The sequence below is a fragment of the Oncorhynchus mykiss genome, chromosome 12 (assembly GCF_057628025.1).
Source record: "Oncorhynchus mykiss isolate SJ-2025 chromosome 12, ASM5762802v1, whole genome shotgun sequence".
Classification (NCBI taxonomy): Eukaryota; Metazoa; Chordata; class Actinopteri; order Salmoniformes; family Salmonidae; genus Oncorhynchus; species Oncorhynchus mykiss.
The window spans coordinates 3,695,335-3,715,238 of record NC_143033.1 but is presented as its reverse complement, the minus strand read 5'-3'; the positions used below and the strand labels follow the sequence as shown (position 1 = coordinate 3,715,238).

The 19,904-nt window shown below is 45.0% G+C and overlaps 2 protein-coding genes across 3 annotated transcripts in view; one reads left to right on the top strand and one right to left on the bottom strand.

The window, feature by feature from the left end:
* Positions 1–19,904, bottom strand: part of LOC110536864 (A-kinase anchor protein 2) — a 231,595-nt gene that overhangs the window by 92,085 nt on the left and 119,606 nt on the right. For both annotated transcript variants that reach the window (XM_090191545.1, XM_090191546.1), the window contains one exon: positions 12,148–12,933. In XM_090191545.1, the coding sequence (XP_090047671.1) occupies positions 12,148–12,933 (786 nt within the window). The remainder of the gene's footprint in view (positions 1–12,147; positions 12,934–19,904) is intronic.
* LOC149979062 (uncharacterized) lies at positions 6,146–12,168 on the top strand. The gene is made up of 2 exons (XM_090191550.1): positions 6,146–11,302; positions 11,352–12,168. Exons 1-2 carry the CDS (start codon positions 8,941–8,943, stop codon positions 11,357–11,359), a joined length of 2,370 nt encoding a protein of 789 aa, XP_090047676.1. The 5' UTR covers positions 6,146–8,940; the 3' UTR covers positions 11,360–12,168.

Genomic DNA, 19,904 nt, shown 5'->3' with positions numbered 1-19,904 from the left:
CAATGGTAGATTAGTGGTGTAGTAGTGGTTGAGTAGAGGTATAGTAGTTGTAGAGTAGTGGTATAGTAGTGGTAGAGTAGTGGTAGATTAGAATAGTTGTAGAGTAGTGGTAGAGTAGAGGTAGGGTAGTGGTAGATAGGTAGGGTAGGGTAGGGTAGTGGTAGATAGGTAGAAGTAGGGTAGAGGTAGATATAGAGTAGAGTTGTCTTAGAGTAGAGTGGTGGTAGAGTAGAGTAGATATTGTGTAGACGTAGAGTAGTGTAGAGTAGAGGTTGAGTAGTGTAGAGTAGAGTAGAGGTAGAGTAGAGGTAGAGTAGTGTAGAGTAGAGTAGAGGTTGAGTAGTGTAGTGCAGAGAAGAGTAAAGGTTAAGTAGTGTAGAGTAGAGTATAGGTAGAGTAGAGTTTGAGTAGAGTAGAGTAGAGGTAGAGTATAGGTAGAGTAGACGTAGAGTAGAGGTAGAGTAGAGGCAGAGTAGAGTAGAGGTAGAGTAGAGTAGAGGTAGAGTAGAGTAGAGTAGAGTAGATAAGAGGTAACGTAGTGATATAGTAGTTGTAGAGTAGTGGTAGAGCAGTGGTATAGTAGTTGTAGAGTAGTGGTAGGGAATTGGTAGAGTAGAGTAGAGGTAGAGTAGTTGTAGAGTAGTTGTAGAGTAGTTGTAGAGTAGTGGTAGGGTAGTGGTAGAGTAGAGTAGAGGTAGAGCAGTTGTAGAGTAGTTGTAGAGTAGTTGTAGAGTAGTGGTAGGGTAGAGAATAATAGTTTTTGTGGTAGGGTAGAGTAGAGCAGTGGTAGATAACAGGTAACGTAGTGGTAGAGTAGTGGTAGAGTAGTTGTATAGTAGTTGTAGAGCAATGGTAGATTAGTGGTGTAGTAGTGGTTGAGTAGAGGTATAGTAGTTGTAGAGTAGTGGTATAGTAGTGGTAGAGTAGTGGTAGATTAGAATAGTTGTAGAGTAGTGGTAGAGTAGAGGTAGGGTAGTGGTAGATAGGTAGGGTAGGGTAGGGTAGTGGTAGATAGGTAGAAGTAGGGTAGAGGTAGATATAGAGTAGAGTTGTCTTAGAGTAGAGTGGTGGTAGAGTAGAGTAGATATTGTGTAGACGTAGAGTAGTGTAGAGTAGAGGTTGAGTAGTGTAGAGTAGAGTAGAGGTAGAGTAGAGGTAGAGTAGTGTAGAGTAGAGTAGAGGTTGAGTAGTGTAGTGCAGAGAAGAGTAAAGGTTAAGTAGTGTAGAGTAGAGTATAGGTAGAGTAGAGTTTGAGTAGAGTAGAGTAGAGGTAGAGTATAGGTAGAGTAGACGTAGAGTAGAGGTAGAGTAGAGGCAGAGTAGAGTAGAGGTAGAGTAGAGTAGAGGTAGAGTAGAGTAGAGTAGAGTAGATAAGAGGTAACGTAGTGATATAGTAGTTGTAGAGTAGTGGTAGAGCAGTGGTATAGTAGTTGTAGAGTAGTGGTAGGGAATTGGTAGAGTAGAGTAGAGGTAGAGTAGTTGTAGAGTAGTTGTAGAGTAGTTGTAGAGTAGTGGTAGGGTAGTGGTAGAGTAGAGTAGAGGTAGAGCAGTTGTAGAGTAGTTGTAGAGTAGTTGTAGAGTAGTGGTAGGGTAGAGAATAATAGTTTTTGTGGTAGGGTAGAGTAGAGCAGTGGTAGATAAGAGGTAACGTAGTGGTAGAGTAGTGGTAGATAGTGGTAGAGTAGTTGTATAGTAGTTGTAGAGCAATGGTAGATTAGTGGTGTAGTAGTGGTTGAGTAGAGGTATAGTAGTTGTAGAGTAGTGGTATAGTAGTGGTAGAGTAGTGGTAGATTAGAGTAGTTGTAGAGTAGTGGTAGGGTAGAGGTAGGGTAGTGGTTGATAGGTAGGGTAGGGTAGGGTAGTGGTAGATAGGTAGAAGTAGGGTAGAGGTAGATATAGAGTAGAGTTGTCTTAGAGTAGAGTGGTGGTAGAGTAGAGTAGATGTTGTGTAGACGTAGAGTTGTGTAGAGTAGAGTAGAGGTTGAGTAGTGTAGAGTAGAGTAGAGGTTGAGTAGTGTAGAGTAGAGTAGAGGTAGAGTAGAGGTAGAGTAGTGTAGAGTAGAGTAGAGGTTGAGTAGTGTAGTGCAGAGAAGAGTAAAGATTAAGTAGTGTAGAATAGAGTAGAGGTAGAGTAGAGTTTGAGTAGAGTAGAGTAGAGGTAGAGTATAGGTAGAGTAGACGTAGAGTAGAGGTAGAGTAAAGGCATAGTAGAGTGGAGGTAGAGTAGAGTAGAGGTATAGTAGAGGTAGAGTAGAGTAGAGGTAGAGTAGAGTAGAGGTAGAGTAGAGTAGAGTAGAGTAGATAAGAGGTAACTTAGTGGTAGAGTAGTGATATAGTAGTTGTATAGTAGTGGTAGAGCAGTTGTATAGTAGTTGTAGAGTAATGGTAGATTAGTGGTGTAATAGTGGTTGAATAGTGGTGTAGTAGTGGTTGAGTAGTGGTATAGTAGTTGTGGAGTAGTGGTAGAATAGTGCTTAAGTAGTGGTAGAGTGGTGGTAGAGTAGTGGTAGATGAGTGGTATAGTATTGGTATAGTAGTTGTAGATTAGTTTTAGAGTAGAGGTAGCGTAGTGGGAGAGTATAGTAGTGGGATATTATTGTAGTACAAGAGTAGAGTAGTGGTAGAGGCAAAGCAGTGTTAGAGTAGTGTTATTGAAGAATAGAGTAGTGGTAGAGTAGGGAAGTGGTAGAGTAGAGTAGTGCTAGAATACCTGTAGAGTAGAGTAGTTGTAGCGTAGAGTTGTGGTGGAGTAGTGGTAGAGTAGTAGTAGAATAGAGTAGTTGTAGAGTAGAGAAGTGGTAGAGTAGTGGTATAGTAGAGTAGTGGTAGAGTAGTGGTAGAGTAGAGTAGTTGTTGAGTAGTGTTAGAGTAGTGGTAGAGTAGAGTAGTTATTGAGTTGTGTTCGAGTAGTGGTAGAGTAGTGGTAGAGTAGTGGTATAGTAGTGGTGGTAGAGTAGAGGTGGAGTAGTGGTAGAGTAGTGGTAGAGTAGTGGTAGAGTAGTGGTATAGTAGTGGTGGAATAGAGTAGTTTTTGAGTAGTGTTAGAGTAGTGGTAGAGTAGAGTAGTTGTTGAGTTGTGTTCGAGTAGTGGTAGAGTAGTGGTATAGTAGTGGTGGTAGAGTAGAGGTGGAGTAGTGGTAGAGTAGTGATGGCATATTGTTATAGTAGTGGTGGTAGAGTAGAGGTGGAGTAGTGGTATAGTAGTGGTTGAATGGTGGTATAGTAGTGGTAGAGTAGTGGTAGAGTAGTGGTATAGTGGTGGTAGAGTAGAGGTGGAGTAGTGGTAGAGTAGTGATGGCATGTTGTTATAGTAGTGGTGGTAGAGTAGAGGTGGAGTAGTGGTGTAGTAGTGGTTGAATGGTGGTATAGTAGTGGTAGAGTAGTGGTAGAGTAGTGGTATTGAAGATTGGTGGTAGAGTAGAGTAGTGGTAGTGTAGTGTTATAGTTGGGGTAGAGTAGTGGTAGAGTAGAGGTATGGTAGTGGTAGAGTAAAGTAGTGGTTGAGTAGTGGTAGAGACGTGGTAGAGTAGTGGTAGAGTAGAGTAGTTGTTGAGTAGTGGTAGAGTAAAGTAGTGGTAGAGTAATGGTAGAGTAGAGTAGTGGTAGAGTTGTGGTAGAGTGGAGTAGTTGTTGAGTAGTGTTAGAGTAGTGGTAGAGTAGAGTAGTTGTTGAGTTGTGTTCGAGTAGTGTTCGAGTAGTGGTAGAGTAGTGGTAGAGTAGCAGTAGAATAGATTAGTTGTCGAGTAGAGCAATGGTAGAGTAGTGGTATAGTAGTTGTAGAGTAGAGTTGTTGTAGAATAGAGTAGTGGTAGAGCAGTGGTATAGTAGTGGTAGAGTAGTGGTATAGTATTGGTGGAATAGTTGTATAGTAGTGGTAGTAGAGTAGAGGTGGAGAAGTGGTAGAGTAGTGGTTGAATAGTGGTATAGTAGTTGTAGAGTAGTTTTAAATTAGTGGTAGAGGAGTGGTAGAGTAATGGTAGAGTAGAGCTAGGGTAATGGTAGAGTAAAGTAGTAGTAGAGTAGAGTAGTGGTAGAGTAGTGGTGGAGTAAAGTAGTGGAAGAGTAGTGGTAGAGTAGTGGTTGAACAGTGCTGAAGTATTGGTAGAGTAGTGGTAGGGGAGTTGTATAGTAGTGGTAGATTAGTGGTATTGTAGAGTAGTGGTCGAGTAGTGGTAGAGTAGTAGTAGAGTAGACTAGTTGTTGATTAGTGTTAGAGTAGTGGTTTAGGAGTTGTATAGTAGTGGTAGAGTAGTGTTAGATTAGAGTGGTGTTAGAGTATTGGTAGAGTAGTGGTTGATTAGAGTAGTTGTAGAGTAGTGTTAGGGTAGAGGTAGGGTAGTGGTAGATAGGTAGGGTAGGGTAGTGGTAGATAGGTAGAGGTAGGGTAGAGGTAGATATAGAGTAGAGTACAGTAGAGGTAGAGTAGAGGTAGAGTAGAGGTAGAGTAGAGGTAGAGTAGAGTAGAGGTAGAGTAGAGTAGAGGTAGAGTAGAGGTAGAGTAGAGGTAGAGTAGAGTAGAGGTAGAGTAGTGGTAGAGTAGTGGTAGATTAGAGTAGTGTTAGAGTATTGGTAGAGTAGTGGTAGATTAGAGTAGTTGTAGAGTAGTGTTAGGGTAGAGGTAGGGTAGTGGTAGATAGGTAGGGTAGGGTAGTGGTAGATATAGAGTAGAGTACAGTAGAGGTAGAGTATAGGTAGAGTAGAGGTAGAGTAGAGTAGAGGTAGAGTAGAGTAGAGGTAGAGTAGAGTACAGTAGAGGTAGAGTAGAGGTAGAGTAGAGGTAGAGTAGAGTAGAGGTAGAGTAGAGTACAGTAGAGGTAGAGTAGAGGTAGAGTAGAGGTAGAGTAGATTAGAGGTAGAGTAGAGTAGAGTAGAGGCAGAGTAGAGGTAGAGTAGAGGTAGAGTAGAGTAGAGTACAGTAGAGGTAGAGTAGAGGTAGAGTAGAGGTAGAGTAGAGTAGAGGTAGAGTAGAGTACAGTAGAGGTAGATTAGAGGTAGATTAGAGGTAGAGTAGAGTAGAGGTAGAGTAGAGTAGAGGTAGAGTAGAGGTAGGGTAGAGGTAGAGTATAGTAGAGGTAGAGTAGAGTAGAGGTAGAGTAGAGGTAGAGTAGAGTAGAGGTAGAGTAGAGTAGAGTAGAGGTAGAGTAGAGTAGAGGTAGAGTAGAGGTAGAGTAGAGGTAGAGTAGAGTAGAGTAGGGGTAGAATAGAGGTAGAGTAGAGGTAGAGTAGAGTAGAGGTATAGTAGAGGTAGAGTTGAAGTAGAGTATAGTAGAGGTAGAGTATAGGTAGAGTAGAGGTAGAGTAGAGTAGAGTAGAGGTAGAGTAGAGGTAGAGTAGAGTAGAGGTAGAGTAGAGTAGAAGTAGAGGTAGAGTAGAGGTAGAGTAGAGTAGAGGTAGAGTAGAGGTAGAGTAGAGGTAGAGTAGAGTAGAGGTAGAGTAGAGTAGAGGTAGAGTAGAGGTAGAGTAGAGGTAGAGTAGAGGTAGAGTAGAGGTAGAGTAGAGGTAGAGTAGAGTAGAGGTAGAGTAGAGTAGAGGTAGAGTAGAGGTAGAGTAGGGTATTGTAGTGTTTTGCAAAGTTGAGGTAGAGTAGAGTAGAGGTAGAGTAGAGGTAGAGTAGAGTAGAGGTAGAGTAGAGGTAGAGTAGGGTATTGTAGTGTTTTGCAAAGTTGAGGTAGAGTAGAGTAGAGGTAGAGTAGAGGTAGAGTAGAGTAGAGGTAGAGTAGAGGTAGAGTAGGGTATTGTAGTGTTTTGCAAAGTTGAGGTAGAGTAGAGTAGAGGTAGAGTAGAGGTAGAGTAGAGTAGAGGTAGAGTAGAGGTAGAGTAGGGTATTGTAGTGTTTTGCAAAGTTGAGGTAGAGTAGAGTAGAGGTAGAGTAGAGGTAGAGTAGAGTAGAGGTAGAGTAGAGGTAGAGTAGGGTATTGTAGTGTTTTGCAAAGTTGAGGTAGAGTAGAGTAGAGGTAGAGTAGAGGTAGAGTAGAGTAGAGGTAGAGTAGAGGTAGAGTAGGGTATTGTAGTGTTTTGCAAAGTTGAGGTAGAGTAGAGTAGAGGTAGAGTAGAGGTAGAGTAGAGGTAGAGTAGAGGTAGAGTAGGGTCCTGATTTTGGAAGAAGAGTTAGAGAAAGAATCAAAGCAAAGACAAAGGAGGAAGGACACAGTGGAGAAATCTGTTTATTAGACTAGTTAATTTACCATACAGAGGGAGATAGATAGAGATTCACTACTACAACAGACCACTGGCTGACTGACTGACTGACTGACTGGCAGGCTGGCTGACAGGCTGGCTGGCTGACTGACTGGCAGGCTGGCTGACAGGCTGGCTGGCTGACTGACTGGCAGGCTGGCTGACAGGCTGGCAGGCTGACAGGCTGGCTGACTGAAAGGATTGAAAGAAGAACGGAGATGAATGTGTTTGTGAGATATTAAAGACAGTGTGAGTGATGATCCTAAATTCAGAAAAAGGAAACGGGATGGTGAAACAAAATCAAATGAAAGCATTAGTTAGTTTGTTGTTGTTAGTTTTGGGTTGAAAAGTGGTTTGTTTCAGGTTGTTGTTGAATATGTCCCAGTACGATAGCTTTAGACAGAGAGGCAGTTGTTTCACCACAGTGGACATTCTTTACACATCTCAGAAGCTCTGTTGGTTCTGAAACCCTATGTCTGTGTCCTATTTCCTATGTCGTGCACTACTTTACACCAGAGCCCTATGGAACCCTATTCCCTATATAGTACACTACTTTAGACCAGAGCCCTATGGAACCCTATTCCCTATATACTGAACTACTTTAGACCAGAGCCCTATGGAACCCTATTCCCTATATAGTACACTACTTTAGACCAGAGCCCTATGGAACCCTATTCCCTATATAGTACACTACTTTAGACAAGAACCCTATAGAACCCTATTCCCTATATAGTTCACTACTTTAGACCAGAGCCCCACAATACTTGTAAACAAAGGTCTGCCATACAAACTGGACCTCAAGTTGACCCTCAGCACAACTCTCACTACACTACGTCACATTATCAACCTAATGACATGTTATAACCCATATTACAGGATGTCACATTATCAACCCAATGACGTGTTATAACCCTTACTACACTATGTCACATTATCAACCCAATGACATGTTATAACCCATACTACACTATGTCACATTATCAACCCAATGACATGTTATAACCCTCACTACACTATGTCACATTATCAGCCCAATGACATGTTATAACCCTCACAACACTATGTCACATTATCAACCCAATGACATTTTATAATCCTCACTACACTATGTCACATTATCAACCCAATGATGTGCTGTAACCCTCACTACACTATTTCACATGTTATAACCCTTACTACACTATGTCACATTATCAACCCAATGACATGTTATAACCCTTACTACACTATGTCACATGGTTAACCCAATGACATGTTATAATCCTCACTACACTATGTCACATTGTCAACCCAATGACATGTTATAACCCTTACTACACTATGTCACATGGTTAACCCCAATGACATGTTATAACCCTTACTACACTATGTCACATGGTTAACCCAATGACATGTTATAACCATCACAACACTATTTCACATGTTATAACCCTCACTACACTATGTCACATGGTTAACCCAATGACATGTCATAACCCTCACTACACTACATCACATGGTTATGCATAATCGCTCAACATCAGAGTCAATCCCAATCACCCAACATCAGAGCCAGTCAGAGCCAGTCCTAATCACCCAACATCAGAGCCAGGCCTAATCACCCAACATCAGAGCCTAATCACCCAACATCAGAGCCAGTCCTATTCACCCAACATCAGAGCCAGTCCTAATCACCCAACATCAGAGCCAGGCCTAATCACCCAACATCAGAGCCAGTCCTAATCACCCAACATCAGAGCCAGTCCTAATCACCCAACATCAGAGCCAGGCCTAATCACCCAACATCAGAGCCAGGCCTAACCACCCAACATCAGAGCCGATCCTAATCACCCAACCTCAGAGCCAGTCCTAATCACCCAACCTCAGAGCCATCCTGATCGCCCAACATCAGTGCCCGACCTCACTAATACTCTTGTTGCTGAATGGAAGCAAGTCCCAGCAGCAATGTTCCAACGTCTAGTGGAAGGCCTTCCCAGAAGAGTGGAGGCTGGTACAGCAGCAAATGGGGGGACCAACTCCATATTAATGCCCATGATTATGGAATGAGATGTTCGACGAGCAGGTCATGTAGTGTATAAAGTGTTTAGGAGTGGACAATAGATAATTTTTAAGTGTTCCATATAGAGTGTTCAGGAGCGGCTGATAGATAATGTTCAGGAGTGGCTGAGAGATGATGTTCAGGAGTGGCTGATAGATAATGTTCAGGAGTGGCTGATAGATGATGTTCAGGAGTGGCTGATAGATAGTGCTCAGGAGTGGCTGATAGATGATGTTCAGGCGTGGCTGATAGATTATGTTCAGGAGTGGCTGATAGATGATGTTCAGGAGTGGCTGATAGATAGTGTTCAGGAGTGGCTGATAGATAGTGTTCAGGAGTGGCTGATAGATGGTGTTCAGGAGTGGCTGATAGATAGCGTTCAGGAGTGGCTGATAGATAGCGTTCAGGAGTGGCTGATAGATAGTGTTCAGGAGTGGCTGATAGATAGTGTTCAGGAGTGGCTGATAGATAGTGTTCAGGAGTGGATTATAGATAGTGTTCAGGAGTGGCTGATAGATAGTGTTCAGGAGTGGCTGATAGATAGTGTTCAGGTGTGGCTGATAGATAGTGTTCAGGAGTGGCTGATAGATAGTGTTCAGGAGTGGCTGATAGATAGCGTTCAGGAGTGGCTGATAGATGATGTTCAGGAGTGGCTGATAGATAGCGTTCAGGAGTGGCTGATAGACAGTGTTCAGGAGTGGCTGATAGATAGTGTTCAGGAGTGGATGATAGATAGTGTTCAGGAGTGGCTGATAGATAGTGTTCAGGTGTGGCTGATAGATAGTGTTCAGGAGTGGCTGATAGATAGTGTTCAGGAGTGGCTGATAGATAGCGTTCAGGAGTGGCTGATAGATGATGTTCAGGAGTGGCTGATAGATAGTGTTCAGGAGTGGCTGATAGATGATGTTCAGGAGTGGCTGATAGATAGTGTTCAGGAGTGGCTGATAGACAGTGTTCAGGAGTGGCTGATAGATAGCGTTCAGGAGTGGCTGATAGATAGTGTTCAGGAGTGGCTGATAGATAGTGTTCAGGAGTGGCTGATAGATAGTGTTCAGGAGTGGATTATAGATAGTGTTCAGGAGTGGCTGATAGATAGTGTTCAGGAGTGGCTGATAGATAGTGTTCAGGTGTGGCTGATAGATAGTGTTCAGGAGTGGCTGATAGATAGTGTTCAGGAGTGGCTGATAGATAGCGTTCAGGAGTGGCTGATAGATGATGTTCAGGAGTGGCTGATAGATAGTGTTCAGGAGTGGCTGATAGATAGTTTTCAGGAGTGGCTGATAGATAGCGTTCAGGAGTGGCTGATAGATGATGTTCAGGAGTGGCTGATAGACAGTGTTCAGGAGTGGCTGATAGATAGTGTTCAGGAGTGGCTGATAGATGGTGTTCAGGAGTGGCTGATAGATAGCGTTCAGGAGTGGCTGATAGATAGCGTTCAGGAGTGGCTGATAGATAGTGTTCAGGAGTGGCTGATAGATAGTGTTCAGGAGTGGCTGATAGATAGTGTTCAGGAGTGGATTATAGATAGTGTTCAGGAGTGGCTGATAGATAGTGTTCAGGAGTGGCTGATAGATAGTGTTCAGGTGTGGCTGATAGATAGTGTTCAGGAGTGGCTGATAGATAGTGTTCAGGAGTGGCTGATAGATAGCGTTCAGGAGTGGCTGATAGATGATGTTCAGGAGTGGCTGATAGATAGCGTTCAGGAGTGGCTGATAGACAGTGTTCAGGAGTGGCTGATAGATAGTGTTCAGGAGTGGCTGATAGATAGTGTTCAGGAGTGGCTGATAGACAGTGTTCAGGAGTGGCTGATAGATAGCGTTCAGGAGTGGCTGATAGATAGCGTTCAGGAGTGGCTGATAGATAGTGTTCAGGAGTGGCTGATAGATAGTGTTCAGGAGTGGATTATAGATAGTGTTCAGGAGTGGCTGATAGATAGTGTTCAGGAGTGGCTGATAGATAGTGTTCAGGTGTGGCTGATAGATAGTGTTCAGGAGTGGCTGATAGATAGTGTTCAGGAGTGGCTGATAGATAGCGTTCTGGAGTGGCTGATAGATGATGTTCAGGAGTGGCTGATAGATAGTGTTCAGGAGTGGCTGATAGATGATGTTCAGGAGTGGCTGATAGATAGTGTTCAGGAGTGGCTGATAGACAGTGTTCAGGAGTGGCTGATAGATAGCGTTCAGGAGTGGCTGATAGATAGTGTTCAGGAGTGGCTGATAGATAGTGTTCAGGAGTGGCTGATAGATAGTGTTCAGGAGTGGATTATAGATAGTGTTCAGGAGTGGCTGATAGATAGTGTTCAGGAGTGGCTGATAGATAGTGTTCAGGTGTGGCTGATAGATATTGTTCAGGAGTGGCTGATAGATAGTGTTCAGGAGTGGCTGATAGATAGCGTTCAGGAGTGGCTGATAGATGATGTTCAGGAGTGGCTGATAGATAGTGTTCAGGAGTGGCTGATAGATAGTTTTCAGGAGTGGCTGATAGATAGCGTTCAGGAGTGGCTGATAGATGATGTTCAGGAGTGGCTGATAGACAGTGTTCAGGAGTGGCTGATAGATAGTGTTCAGGAGTGGCTGATAGATAGCGTTCAGGAGTGGCTGATAGATGATGTTCAGGAGTGGCTGATAGACAGTGTTCAGGAGTGGCTGATAGATAGTGTTCAGGAGTGGCTGATAGATAGTTTTCAGGAGTGGCTGATAGATAGCGTTCAGGAGTGGCTGATAGATGATGTTCAGGAGTGGCTGATAGATAGCGTTCAGGAGTGGCTGATAGACAGTGTTCAGGAGTGGCTGATAGATAGCGTTCAGGAGTGGCTGATAGATGATGTTCAGGAGTGGCTGATAGACAGTGTTCAGGAGTGTCTGATAGATAGTGTTCAGGAGTGGCTGATAGATAGTTTTCAGGAGTGGCTGATAGATAGCGTTCAGGAGTGGCTGATAGATAGTGTTCAGGAGTGGCTGATAGATAGCGTTCAGGAGTGGCTGATAGATAGTGTTCAGGAGTGGCTGATAGATAGTGTTCAGGAGTGGCTGATAGACAGTGTTCAGGAGTGGCTGATAGATAGTGTTCAGGAGTGGCTGATAGATAGTGTTCAGGAGTGGCTGATAGATAGTGTTCAGGAGTGGCTGATAGATAGTTTGTTGAGATATGAGCCAATCTAAATGACACACAAACACCCAAACTGACCCTTTCATCTTCAGATTCAGTTCTGTAACAAGACAGTCAAGTTAAATCACTGTATTGTAACCTATTTCTTACAGACAATTTATTTCTTTACGTGACATGCTTGTTTTGATGATGTCCTTGTTGTCTATTCTCATTGTTGACTATTCCCAAATAACAGTTAGTAACCACCACACTACAATATGTTGTATATACAATAACTAGCAACTGACTGTCCAACCAAACCCCTGCTCTGGTCTGCTCTGGTCTTCTCTGTTAGTGTTGTCCTCCGGTGTGAGGTTTCCCCTAGCTAAAGATCCAGGATCAGCTGCCCCTCTCCCAATCCTGTCCTTAACCGTTATTGGGGGAAAGGAACAACTGACCCGAGATCAGTGTCTAGGGTCAACTCAGAAAGGCTAGAGATGAGACAGGATGCTTTGCTTCCCCAGCTCACAGAGGGGGTCAAGGTTTGGACACAACCAGCTCACAGAGGAGAGAGGTTGTATGTCAAAGGTCAGATAAAGAGAGTGCTGTAACCCCAGCCAGGTCCCAGAGGTCAGAGGGCAGGTGTAGGTTCTGTTAGTAGCCACGAGGAGGAAGAGGATGAGGAAGAAGAGGGTTTAGGGAGGAGGAGGATCAGAGCCTCGATGAACCAACGAGCTCTCCCCTCCCGGCAGTCCCAGGAAAAACTAGAGAGTTGTGGGTAGTGTAGTTAAAGTAATGAGGTCACATGATAGTACAGCAATGGCAGCGCTTTTTCTTCTCTATACCTGCTGGGGAGGGGAGTTCCTTGGTGGCCGTGGCAGAGCTCTCGTCCTTCCCCTCCGACGACAGTTCGGTGGTGTCGCTGAGCGGCCGGGCGCCGGACACCAGGTCGGCGGCGTTGCCGTCGATTACGGAGTAACCGTCGGTGACTGTTTTCTCCCGTAACGACTTCTCATCGTCGTCATCGATCAGGACGATCTCAGCCTTGATGGTGCCGTCGAATCCCAGCAGCCTCTTGGTTTCATCTTGGTTGTCTACATTATGGTAGCCCATGAAGATCATAGTGACTGGCTTCTCCGCCGTTGCCTGGGGAGCCTCCAGCACCTCTCCCTCGTAGGTTACCTCCCGACGGGGTGGAGGCTGGGTTGTGATAGGGGCGCCTGGAGCTTGGGGAACCTTGTGGGCCATGGCGGCAGGGCTACGGATGGCTGGGGGGGTGGTGTAGGTGGTAGGGAGCTCATCTGTGCGGTCAGTGGAGCTGGGGGAGGTTTTGGTGTCACCAGTACCAACAGGGGTGATAGTAACCTTAGCCTTACCCCCGTCGGTCTGACCCGCGGGCACCCCGACCCGTTGCATCAGCTCGTCCACCTGTTGGGAACTCCAGGGGTGAACCCCATTCTCCAGGGTGGTGGACCCCCCCGAGCGGACCTCATAGACAACCTTCCGGCCGTCGTCGAAGACCTTCACCCCGCGCTGGGGCACCTCGTCAGGGCTGACGGAAGACGCTGACAGGATCCTGGTGTCGCCTGTCTTCCTGTCCTTCTCCACGTTGATCTCCATGGCGTACATCGCTACAGACAGACAGAACACATCATATCGTTACCATTAGAGTCCTACAATGGGCACATCACCATGGGGTACATCGCTACAGACAGACAGAACACATCATATCGTTACCATTAGAGTCCTACAATGGGCACATCACCATGGGGTACATCGCTACAGACAGACAGAACACATCATATCGTTACCATTAAAGTCCTACAATGGGCACATCACCATGGGGTACATCGCTACAGACAGACAGAACACATCATATCGTTACCATTAGAGTCCTACAATGGGCACATCACCATGGGGTACATCGCTACAGACAGACAGAACACATCATATCGTTACCATTAGAGTCCTACAATGGGCACATCACCATGGGGTACATCGCTACAGACAGACAGAACACATCATATCGTTACCATTAGAGTCCTACAATGGGCACATCACCATGGGGTACATCGCTACAGACAGACAGACAAGGGAGACACACAGAAGGGCAGACAATGTAGCATGCTACCACTAAAATATTATTGGACACACAGAATATAGCATGGTATCACTAAAATATTATTGGAGACACAGAATATAGCATGGTATCACTAAAATATTATTGGACACACAGATTATAGCATGGTATCACAATATAGCAGGGTATCTCCAGTTGTAATGTGTTATAACTAGTCCCAGGGTATCTCCAGTTTAAATGTGTTATAACCAGTCCAATCCCAGGGTATCTCCAGTTGAAATGTGTTATAAACAGTCCCAGGGTATCTCCAGTTTTAATGTGTTATAACCAGTCCAGTCCCAGGGTATCTCCAGTTTTAATGTGTTATAACCAGTCCCAGGGTATCTCCAGTTTTAATGTGTTATAACCAGTCCAGTCCCAGGGTATCTCCAGTTGTAATGTGTTATAACCAGCCCCATGGTATCTCCAGTTGTAATGTGTTATAACTAGTCCCAGGGTATCTCCAGTTTAAATGTGTTATAATCAGTCCCAGGGTATCTCCAGTTTTAATGTGTTATAACCAGCCCCATGGTATCTCCAGTTGTAATGTGTTATAACCAGTCCCAGGGTATCTCCCGTTTTAATGTGTTATAACCAGTCCCAGGCTATCTCCAGTTTTAATGTGTTATAACCAGTCCCAGGGTATCTCCAGTTGTCATGTGTCATAACCAGTCCCAGGGTATCTCCAGTTTTAATGTGTTATAACCAGTCCAGTCCCAGGGTATCTCCAGTTTTAATGTGTTATAACCAGTCCAGTCCCAGGGTATCTCCAGTTTAAATGTGTTATAACCAGTCCCAGAGTATCTCCAGTTTTAATGTCTTATAACAAAGCAGTCCCAGGGTATCTCCAGTTGTAATGTGTTATAACCAGTCCCAGGGTATCTCCAGTTGTAATGTGTTATAACCAGTCCCAGGGTATCTCCAGTTTTAATGTGTTTAACCAATCCAGTCCCAGGGTATCTCCAGATTAAATGTGTTATAACCAGTCCCAGGGTATCTCCAGTTGTAATGTGTTATAACCAGTCCCAGGGTATCTCTAGTTTTAATGTGTTATAACCAGTGCCAGGGCATCTCCAGTTGTAATGTGTTATAACCAGTCCCAGGGTATCTCCAGTTTTAATGTGTTATAACCAGTCCAGCCCCAGGGTATCTCCAGTTTAAATGTGTTATAACCAGTCCCAGGGTATCTCCAGTTTTAATGTGTTATAACCAGTCCCAGGGCATCTCCAGTTTTAATGTGTTATAACCAGTCTCAGGGTATCTCCAGTTTTAATGTGTTATAACCAGTCCCAGAGTATCTCCAGTTTTAATGTGTTATAACCAGTCCCAGGGTATCTCCAGTTTAAATGTGTTATAACCAGTCCCAGGGTATCTCCAGTTATAATGTGTTATAAGCAGTCCCAGGGTATCTCCAGTTTTAATGTGTTATAACCAGTCCCAGGGTATCTCCAGTTTTAATGTGTTATAACCAGTCTCAGGGTATCTCCAGTTTTAATGTGTTATAACCAGTCCCAGAGTATCTCCAGTTTTAATGTGTTATAACCAGTCCCAGGGTATCTCCAGTTGTAATGTGTTATAACCAGTCCAGTCCCAGGGCATCTCCAGTTTTAATGTGTTATAACCAGTCCAGTCCCAGGGCATCTCCAGTTTTAATGTGTTATAACCAGTCCAGCCCCAAGGTATCTCCAGGTGTAATGTGTTATAACCAGTGCCAGGGTATCTCCAGTTTTGATGTGTTATAACCAGTCCAGTCCCAGGGTATCTCCAGTTTTAATGTGTTTAACCAGGCCCGGGGTATCTCCAGTTTTAATGTTTTATAACCAGTCCCAGGGTATCTCCAGTTTTAATGTGTTATAACCAGTCCAGTCCCAGGGTATTTCCAGTTTTGATGTGTTATAACCAGTGCCAGGGTATCTCCAGTTTTAATGTGTTATAACCAGTCCAGTCCCAGGGTATCTCCAGGTTTAATGTGTTATAACCAGTCCAGTCCCTGGGTATCTCCAGGTGTAATGTGTTATGAGCAGTCCAGTCCCAGGGTATCTCCAGGTGTAATGTGTTATAACCAGTCCAGTCCCAGGGCATCTCCAGTTTTGATGTGTTATAACCAGTCCCAGGGTATCTCCAGTTTTAATGTGTTATAACCAGTCCAGCCCCAGGGTATCTCCAGTTGTAATGTGTCATAACCAGTCCCACGGTATCTCCAGTTTTAATGTGTTATAACCAGCCCCAGGGTATCTCCAGTTTTAATGTGTTATAACCAGTCCCAGGGTATCTCCAGTTGTAATGTGTTATAACCAATCCCAGGGTATCTCCAGTTTTAATGTGTTATAACCAGTCCAGTCCCAGGGTATCTCCAGTTTTGATGTGTTATAACCAGTCCCAGGGTATCTCCAGTTTTAATGTGTTATAACCAGTCCAGTCCCAGGGTATCTCCAGGTGTAATGTGTTATAACCAGTCCAGTCCCAGGGTATCTCCAGGTGTAATGTGTTGTAACCAGTCCAGTCCCAGGGCATCTCCAGTTTTGATGTGTTATAACCAGCCCCAGGGTATCTCCAGTTTTACTGTGTTATAACCAGTCCCAGGGTATCTCCAGTTGTAATGTGTTATAACCAGTCCCAGGGTATCTCCAGTTTTAATGTGTTATAACCAGCCCCAGGGTATCTCCAGTTTTAATGTGTTATAACCAGTCCCAGGGTATCTCCAGTTTTAATGTGTTATAACCAGTCCAGTCCCAGGGTATCTCCAGTTTTAATGTGTTATAACCAGTCCAGCCCCAGGGTATCTCCAGTTGTAATGTGTCATAACCAGTCCCACGGTATCTCCAGTTTTAATGTGTTATAACCAGCCCCAGGGTATCTCCAGTTTTAATGTGTTATAACCAGTCCCAGGGTATCTCCAGTTGTAATGTGTTATAACCAATCCCAGGGTATCTCCAGTTTTAATGTGTTATAACCAGTCCAGTCCCAGGGTATCTCCAGTTTTGATGTGTTATAACCAGTCCCAGGGTATCTCCAGTTTTAATGTGTTATAACCAGTCCAGTCCCAGGGTATCTCCAGGTGTAATGTGTTATAACCAGTCCAGTCCCAGGGTATCTCCAGGTGTAATGTGTTGTAACCAGTCCAGTCCCAGGGCATCTCCAGTTTTGATGTGTTATAACCAGCCCCAGGGTATCTCCAGTTTTACTGTGTTATAACCAGTCCCAGGGTATCTCCAGTTGTAATGTGTTATAACCAGTCCCAGGGTATCTCCAGTTTTAATGTGTTATAACCAGCCCCAGGGTATCTCCAGTTTTAATGTGTTATAACCAGTCCCAGGGTATCTCCAGTTTTGATGTGTTATAACCAGTCCCAGGGTATCTCCAGTTTTAATGTGTTGTAACCAGTCCCAGGTTATATCCAGTTTTAATGTGTTATAACCAGTCCCAGGGTATCTCCAGTTTTGATGTGTTATAACCAGTCCCAGGGTATCTCCAGTTTTAATGTGTTATAACCAGCCCAGTCCCAGGGTATCTCCAGTTTAAATGTGTTATAACCAGTCCCAGGGTATCTCCAGTTTTACTGTGTTATAACCAGTCCCAGGGTATCTCCAGTTTTAATGTGTTATACCCAGTCCAGTCCCAGGGCATCTCCAGTTGTAATGTGTTATAACCAGTCCCAGGGTATCTCCAGTTTTAATGTGTTATAACCCCAGATCAACTGGTGTGGTAAAGTTCTTGTCTCTCCTTCCGTCTCTCGTTCCCCCTATCTGTCTCTTCGCTCGGCTCCTACTCTGAGCTGACATGAGCAGAGTGCTCTATGAAGTTGTTCCCCGTTGTTCTCTCAACTAGGGAGTGTGTTGTTCTCTCAACTAGGGAGTGTGTTGTTCTCTCAACTAGGGAGTGTGTTGTTCTCTCAGCTAGGGAGAGTGTTGTTCTCTCAGCTAGGGAGTGTGTTGTTCTCTCAGCTAAGGAGTGTGTTCTCTCAACTAGGGAGTGTGTTGTTCTCTCAGCTAGGGAGTGTGTTGTTCTCTCAACTAGGGAGTGTGTTGTTCTCTCAGCTAGGGAGTGTGTTGTTCTCTCAGCTAGGGAGTGTGTTGTTCTCTCAACTAGGGAGTGTGTTGTTCTCTCAGCTAGGGAGTGTGTTGTTCTCTCAGCTAGGGAGTGTGTTGTTCTCTCAGCTAGGGAGTGTGTTGTTCTCTCAGCTAGGGAGAGTGTTTTTCTCTCAGCTAAGGAGTGTGTTGTTCTCTCAGCTAGGGAGTGTGTTCTCTCAACTAGGGAGTGTGTTGTTCTCTCAGCTAGGGAGTGTGTTGTTCTCTCAACTAGGGAGTGTGTTGTTCTCTCAGCTAGGGAGTGTGTTGTTCTCTCAGCTAAGGAGTGTGTTCTCTCAACTAGGGAGTGAGTTGTTCTCTCAGCTAAGGAGTGTGTTCTCTCAACTAGGGAGTGTGTTGTTCTCTCAGCTAGGGAGTGTGTTGTTCTCTCAACTAGGGAGTGTGTTGTTCTCTCAACTAGGGAGTGTGTTGTTCTCTCAGCTAGGGAGTGTGTTGTTCTCTCAACTAGGGAGTGTGTTGTTCTCTCAGCTAGGGAGTGTGTTGTTCTCTCAACTAGGGAGTGTGTTGTTCTCTCAGCTAAGGAGTGTGTTCTCTCAACTAGGGAGTGTGTTGTTCTCTCAGCTAGGGAGTGTGTTGTTCTCTCAGCTAGGGAGTGTGTTGTTCTCTCAACTAGGGAGTGTGTTGTTCTCTCAACTAGGGAGTGTGTTGTTCTCTCAGCTAGGGAGTGTGTTGTTCTCTCAACTAGGGAGTGTGTTGTTCTCTCAGCTAAGGAGTGTGTTCTCTCAACTAGGGAGTGTGTTGTTCTCTCAGCTAGGGAGTGTGTTGTTCTCTCAGCTAGGGAGTGTGTTGTTCTCTCAACTAGGGAGTGTGTTGTTCTCTCAGCTAGGGAGTGTGTTGTTCTCTCAACTAGGGAGTGTGTTGTTCTCTCAACTAGGGAGTGTGTTGTTCTCTCAGCTAGGGAGTGTGTTGTTCTCTCAGCTAGGGAGTGTGTTGTTCTCTCAACTAGGGAGTGTGCTGTTCTCTCAGCTAGGGAGTGTGTTGTTCTCTCAGCTAGGGAGTGTGTTGTTCCCTCAACTAGGGAGTGTGTTGTTCTCTCAACTAGGGAGTGTGTTGTTCTCTCAACTAGGGAGTGTGTTGTTCTCTCAACTAGGGAGTGTGTTGTTCTCTCAACTAGGGAGTGTGTTGTTCTCTCAACTAGGGAGTGTGTTGTTCTCTCAACTAGGGAGTGTGTTGTTCTCTCAACTAGGGAGTGTGTTGTTCTCTCAGCAAGGGAGAGTGTTGTTCTCTCAGCTAGGGAGTGTGTTGTTCTCTCAGCTAAGGAGTGTGTTCTCTCAACTAGGGAGTGTGTTGTTCTCTCAGCTAGGGAGTGTGTTGTTCTCTCAACTAGGGAGTGTGTTGTTCTCTCAGCTAGGGAGTGTGTTGTTCTCTCAGCTAGGGAGTGTGTTGTTCCCTCAACTAGGGAGTGTGTTGTTCTCTCAACTAGGGAGTGTGTTGTTCTCTCAACTAGGGAGTGTGTTGTTCTCTCAGCTAAGGAGTGTGTTCTCTCAACTAGGGAGTGTGTTGTTCTCTCAGCTAGGGAGTGTGTTGTTCTCTCAGCTAAGGAGTGTGTTGTTCTCTCAACTAGGGAGTGTGTTGTTCTCTCAACTAGGGAGTGTGTTGTTCTCTCAGCTAGAGAGTGTGTTGTTCTCTCAGCTAGGGAGTGTGTTGTTCTCTCAGCTAGGGAGTGTGTTGTTCTCTCAACTAGGGAGTGTGTTGTTCTCTCAACTAGGGAGTGTGTTGTTCTCTCAACTAGGGAGTGTGTTGTTCTCTCAACTAGGGAGAGTGTTGTTCTCTCAACTAGGGAGTGTGTTGTTCTCTCAACTAGGGAGTGTGTTGTTCTCTCAACTAGGGAGTGTGTTGTTCTCTCAACTAGGGAGTGTGTTGTTACTGTATCACTGCTGGCCCTTTAAGGCTGCACAACTGTGCTGTGTGTATGTTGTGTGTGTTTTTTCGTGTTTGTTGTGAGTGTGGTGTGTGTTTGTCATGTGTGTGGTTGGTTGTATCACAGCGTTAGCTGTCCTCCTCTCTACCACCCCTGGTCCTCCTAGCTACCACCCCTGGTCCTGTCCTCTCTACCACCCCTGGTCCTGTCCTAGCTACCACCCCTGGTCCCGTCCTAGCTACCACCCCTGGTCCTGTCCTAGCTACCACCCCTGGTCCTGTCCTAGCTACCACACCTGGTCCTATCCTAGCTACCACACCTGGTCCTGTCCTCACTACTACCCCTGGTTCCTCCTCTCTACCACCCCTGCTCCTCCTAGCTCCCACCCCTGGTCCTGTCCTAGCTACCACCCCTGGTCCTGTCCTAGCTACCACCCCTGGTCCTCCTCTCTACCACCCCTGTTCTTGTCCTCTCTACCACCCCTGGTCCTGTCCTCTCTACCACCCCTGGTCCTCCTAGCTCCCACCCCTGGTC

Excerpts from the sequence above, each read along its gene's own strand:
- LOC149979062 (XM_090191550.1), top strand. The coding sequence starts at position 8,941 with ATGATAGATAGTGTTCAGGAGTGGCTGATAGATAGTGTTCAGGTGTGG.